A 6,070-nucleotide genomic window follows, 5' to 3' on the forward strand; every position below is an offset into this window, starting at 1 on the left:
AGATAGGAGGAATACACACCGAATACGTAATTAGATGGACACACATCATCACGGTGAACCACGTAGATGTGACAATGTATTTTTATTGATCTAGTAATTTCAAGTTTAGTGATCTTGTAATTTTTTATTCATTTGATTGTGTAATTTAATGTTGAATTGGTCTTCTGATTTCGTAATGTTATAAATATGATGTGAAATATCTATTTTATTTATTATATATAATTTTAGTAATATTTAATATTGATATTGATTTAAAGGTGTTAATGATATATTTTTAGTTGTATAAATTAATAAGGGTTATGTATAAAATTTAATAATATGTTTATAATGAAAAACTATTACATCAATAATATATCTATTATAGAATAAATGTTATGAATAAAGTTGGTAAAGGTAAAAAAATAAAAATAAAATGTAAAAGCTAAATGTGTAATTGAAAAGTTTTATAATATAAAACTTAAAATTTTAATAATGTCCAAGGATCATTTATGTAATTAAAAATATCATACGTATAGTTTAAGTGGGGCAACAACCTTCTTTTTGCAAATGGATTTGAAACAGCCTCTTTTGTTTGTTTTACAAACAGTTTTGAAAACAACCCCTTTTTAAAAAAAAACTCGTTTAAATGATAGCATTACTTGGACAAAAATGTTTTTGGACTCTTTTTTGTAGTGTTTTTAGAGCTTCTTGCTAGCCAAAAATAATCTTTTGCTATTAAAAAAAAGTGCTTATCTGGTTTTCTATAAAATTTGCCTTGGTATACAAACCAGTGGTGGAACTAACTCAATCAAGAGGATGATAAAAGGATTATTGTTTACTTTTTGTTGGGCATGCAGGAATAAATTAAAGTACAATTTGCCAATGAGAAATTAATCATGAAACGCACTACAATTACAAACTTTTGACTACAGACAAAGGTTCGCCAAAAGCATCTGAGAATATGACTGGTGCTTGACTGAAGTTTAGCTAGGTTTCACCAAAGTAGAATCATCTTTCTCTCACTGCCAGGTAAAAAAGAAAGTAAGTATTTACAGATAAGTAATCCATATCAGTTCCAAAACTTCTATGAAAGGATGCAAAAAGAAAAACACTCAACTCAAACCCAGCTTGCAAATATACTAAATAGTTTATACAAAAAACTCACAGGTAAAGTTGGAAATTTCCAATCGTTGATGGTTATGGACGTGTGATCTGATTTCATGCGCTCGACCTCGGTTGTGAATATTTGTGGCATGCCTGTCAATACCAGGTGTTCTAACTGCTGTTGTTGCAGCAATCTGATTGGAATGTTACGTAGTTTATCACAACACCTGATATCTAGATGTTTAAGGCTTTGCATTGATCCTTCTTCAACAAACCAGCTCTCCAGTTCCTTCAGCATCCACATTTTCAACACCCTAAGCTTACTAAACCCTCCTTTATGGGAAACCATTTCTTTCCCTATGTAGGACTGTCCCAAGAGCCGGAGCACTGTCAAGCACGGAAGTTGACCGAGAGTTTGCATAGGATCCTGCTTCAGCAGTGAGATTGACAATGTCAAAACCTTCAGCGTTGGTGGGAATTCATTTAAATCAGGTAGCTTTTCTAAATTCCCCAACAAGTTTAGATGGGAAAGTTGCCCAAGTTCTGACATTGATTTAAACATCAGTTTTGAAGGGCGCCCTAGACTATCTTTGGATCGCAGCCTTAAGGAGCGTAATTCTGTTAACTTGGAGATCCATTCCATTAAGTCATACTGGTTGGAGCTTAGCTGGAATGTAATACCCAGTTCTCTAAGATCATTCAACCTGTCTAAACCATCCTTTATGGGGACTTTCTCATCCAAAGACAATCCCCATAATGTCCAGAGCCTCAAGGAAGAGTACTTTGGATGCATATTGAGACGCATTTCATTAAGATTCAGATGGTAAAGTTTTTTCAGTCTCCAAATGGAACATGGCAGCTCATCTATGCATGTATGCTTCAAATCTAGGGTTTCTAAGTGTGTCAATTCACCGACTGATGATGGAAGAGTATCTAAATATGTCGATCTCAGACCTAAGTACCTTAAATTGCATAAGTTACCAAGGTTTTCGGGTAAGATGGGTTTATACACGCCCTCTAAGTCAAGCACCCGTAATAACCCAAAGCCATTACTGATTATATGTCCCAAAAGATTTCCAATTGTCTTAGCATGCATGTAATCTGTTTTCTGATAGTTAAATGATGTGTAAGTTCGTAAATGGGTCGGATTGAACAAAGAACTTTTAGGCTGTGATTTCTTAGGGGACGATGGACTCTCATTTGATGTAAACGAAGAGAAATAATTTGAGGATGAAGAGTAGGCAACATTTTCCTTACCAATGATTTCTCTTCTGTCGTTTCCTTGTTCTCTCTTTGGACTATCATATTCAACTATCCTACGGACATTGGGAAAATCTACTTCTTCAGAATTAACCAACTTACGATAGTTGTGAAACAGATTAGTTTCTTGGGCTTTTGGCAACAAATAATCATGAAGAACTCCAACCACGCGACATCTTCTTGGGCTATTGTCAGACCTCAATTTTGATATTTGAATCATGTTTCGGTTGACTAATTCTTCAAAATATGTTTGGGCGATATCTTCTGGAAACACTTTGGTCGAATTCTGTTTGACAAAGCCTTCTGCAAGCCACAGCCGCAGTAACCTCCTTACTGGAATGTCAAATCCTTTAGGAAAAAGCACTGAATAAAGCAAGCATACCTTCAAGTGGTCGCTCAAGTCGTTAAAGCAAAGAGACAATATGTTTACAGAGTTTTGCTCACAACAGAAAACTTGAGACCAGCTGCTTGGATCCTTCATGGAGAAAAAACCTGCAAGTAGGACAACATTCAGGGGTAGACCCTTACAGCTCTGTAGAATTGCAAGCTTTGATTTCTCTGGAACCAGAGCCCAACTTTGTTCTTTCCCGATCTTCTCTCTGAACATGTTCCAGCTGTCGTCTTCAGTTAGAGGCATCATACGATGCGAAACTATCTTCATCTGTGGAGTTTCGATCGTTTGTAAACAAGTCAAGAGCAGCTTACTTCCGTTCTTTTCATCTGGTAAGGTTTCCTTTAAAACTTCCAAGTTATTGCAAGTACTTAAGCCATCTAGGATAACCAAGTACCTTTTATTCTTGAGGTATGATGAAAGCTTCAACTTCACTACTTTCTCATCATCCATATTAATGGGTTTATCCGTGATACTTTGGGTTGCCTTGAACAAGTTTAGCAGTATGTCTTTTGTGGAGTACTCCTCCAACACCGAAACCCAAGCACAGAATTGAAAATGGCGCTTGATGTCTTTATTTTTGTAGATTATGCGAGCAAGTGTTGTTTTGCCTATACCCCTTTCACCAATAATAGAGACAACATGTTCAGTACTGTTTTTGGTGAGATGATCAACCAGAATGTCGACATCTTCTTTCAGCCCAAAGATTCCCAAATCTTCTTCTTTGTAGGAAAAGCTTGAAATTCGCCGTCTTTGCTGAAAACGTTCTTTGACACCGACAATCTGAATCTCTTCTTCGTTGCATGAGTAACTGAAGCTTAGTTCATCCATACAACCTACATGATTTGTTTCTTGTGTTTCTGAAGTATAAGAAGAACCCTGTGAAGGGGTGTGATTTTTTACAGTTGTATGATTTTCACCCACAGGTTCTTTATCAGCTTTTTCTTCGTTTGAAACTTCTATTATAGGAGTCCTCTGGTGAGGTTGATGATCTCTTAGGTACATCAGTTGTGTAGTGATTTTCTTTACTTTCTGGTGGATATTGTAGCAAGATTTCAAGTTGTTGAAGAAGAAAATATGGTTTGTTAAGAAACCAAATACGTCCCTCCTGCAAGCAACAATGAGAGTGAACTTCTCAATCCCGTCTTCGATGTTGTACACAGCATCAAGGTATTCTTCTGGTTGCTGGTTGATTTCCATCAACTTTTTCAACGAATTGAGCGACTTAATGATCTCCTGGACGTCGTAGACTATGACTTTGTTTTGGGATTGTGAATGCCCTTTCAGCATGTCCGTTAGTTTCTGTAACACCACAGATACTACTGCCTCTACTGCCATTGGATAAGATCTCTCTCTTTCTCTGTTGTGGACTTGGAGCACGGTAGTTATGGAGTTGTGATACCAGGAAAGGTTTCTTGACCCTTTTATACAAATTTACGCCTACTATTCTTTATGTTTGGCCCACCGGCCTACAAACAATGATCAATTTGCTTTATGGGTTCTTATTTGCTGATCGAGGAAATTGCATATGAGTTTTTGTTTATTGATCTGAAGAAACTAAGAAGAAGTTTACCACGAGATCTTTTCGATTGTTTTTATACATGTAATTTCAGTTAAGGTGATAAGAAAAGGAACGTTTATGTGTAGTCACCTATTTCACACTTGACACTCGGAAAGGTCATAGAAAATACAAAGAGAGGAGAAATTGATTGGCGTGTCAAATACCGTTGTCAATATTTGAAGTTACAAGTAAATTTCTGTTTCTTTACGACTAAGCTATAATCAAGGTTAATAGGAGTAAGGAAGAATTACAGGGAAGTTACGAGGAGACATACCTTTTGGTTTGTCTTCCAACACCTGTCAGTCAACTAAAGTCCATTCGTTCAATTATGACAAAATTAAATAAATAGTCCCATGATTTACCAAAGGTGACAACTTCAATCCCTGTAAATTTTTTTTGGCTAATATGGTCCTTGTGGTATCTAAACTTGCACAAATAATCTTTACGGTTTCTCAATCTTACACTAATGGTCTTGCCTAAACAAAATGACCTCTTTACCCTTTTTAAATGTTTTTATACTACATTTTTTAACTAATTACAATTAAAAATTAAAATAAAAACAAAACCACACTGGGTTTTGATCCCTACATCCCTAACGCTAATATATTTAATCTGAAGTCAAGAACCACTAACACTAATGGTCTCTTTATTTCTCCACTTCAAAACCCACCATTATGTGTGATAAAGGTAGAAACCAGGACTACGTTCTTTGATGCATCACAAGGATGGGGTAACAGATTCCTTTAGCAATGATAGCTATTTTGATTAACAAACAACAACAACAACAACAACAAAGTAATAGTTATGGTCAACAATTGTAACATATTTAACGTAATAAAGAAGAATTATGTGAATATTATGTGTTTCATGATTATTATAATATAAATAACAAAAATCAGCTGAATCGTCCGTAAATCGTAAAAATAAGTGCGCCAAAACATATATATATATATATATATATATATATATATATATATATATATATATATATATATATATATATATATATATATATATAGAAAATACACGTCTCCCCGATCCCGAAAATATAAATTTCGCAGAAATCCGACTCCATATGAATTAGATATGATTTTTATAAGATATAAAATCAGACACACACAACGAATGTATGACGTAAAAAACTACGAAAAGAATGGTTGACTTTTAGCCAATTCCACCAAAACGAAAATCGTAGTACTCAAAATATGAATTTTGAGAAAAAGAATGTCAAAAACTGAGTTCGTATGACAAAGTTATGATTTTAGCAAAATCATTTAATTTTATAAAAATATGGACGAAAAATAATATCAAAATTAGCCGACGGAGTCTAAACTAAAGTTGTAGATCTTGTCGATAGCTACGCGTGGATATAAAGAACGTCAAAATGGAGTTCGTATGAACGAGTTATAAATTATAATAGTATATTTACGTATTAAAATAAAGTATAAATCATATATATATGTATACACACACACACACACATATATATATATATATATATATATATATATATATATATATATATATATATATATATATAATGACCTTATAGTTATATAAACGACTAAACACCCTTTATAATATTATTTTAGATAGATTTAACGATATTTGTACTAAACTAATGTCGAAAGTACTCAACACTAGTCTTATAATGACCATACCGTCGATACATTTCTAATGATATATATATATATATATATATATATATATATATATATATATATATATATATATATATATATATATATATATCATTAGAAATGTATCGACGGTAT

At 33.7% G+C, this 6,070-nt stretch overlaps 1 protein-coding gene across 1 annotated transcript; it reads right to left on the reverse strand.

Annotated features, from left to right (window-relative positions):
* Window positions 1-754: 754 nt before the first annotated feature.
* On the reverse strand, window positions 755-4,072 carry LOC111893677 (putative disease resistance RPP13-like protein 2). Its single transcript, XM_023889743.3, has 2 exons — window positions 1,145-4,072; window positions 755-1,001 (listed from the first exon to the last, which is right to left on the reverse strand). The coding sequence occupies exons 1-2, from the start codon at window positions 4,070-4,072 to the stop codon at window positions 999-1,001; spliced, it is 2,931 nt and encodes a 976-aa protein (XP_023745511.1). The 3' UTR covers window positions 755-998.
* Between the last annotated feature and the right edge of the window lie 1,998 nt (window positions 4,073-6,070).

The sequence above is a fragment of the Lactuca sativa genome, chromosome 6, assembly GCF_002870075.4.
Source record: "Lactuca sativa cultivar Salinas chromosome 6, Lsat_Salinas_v11, whole genome shotgun sequence".
Taxonomy (NCBI): domain Eukaryota; kingdom Viridiplantae; phylum Streptophyta; class Magnoliopsida; order Asterales; family Asteraceae; genus Lactuca; species Lactuca sativa.

Bases quoted from the DNA above. Each gene is read 5' to 3' on its own strand.
- LOC111893677 (XM_023889743.3), bottom strand. From the start codon at position 4,072: ATGGCAGTAGAGGCAGTAGTATCTGTGGTGTTACAGAAACTAACGGAC.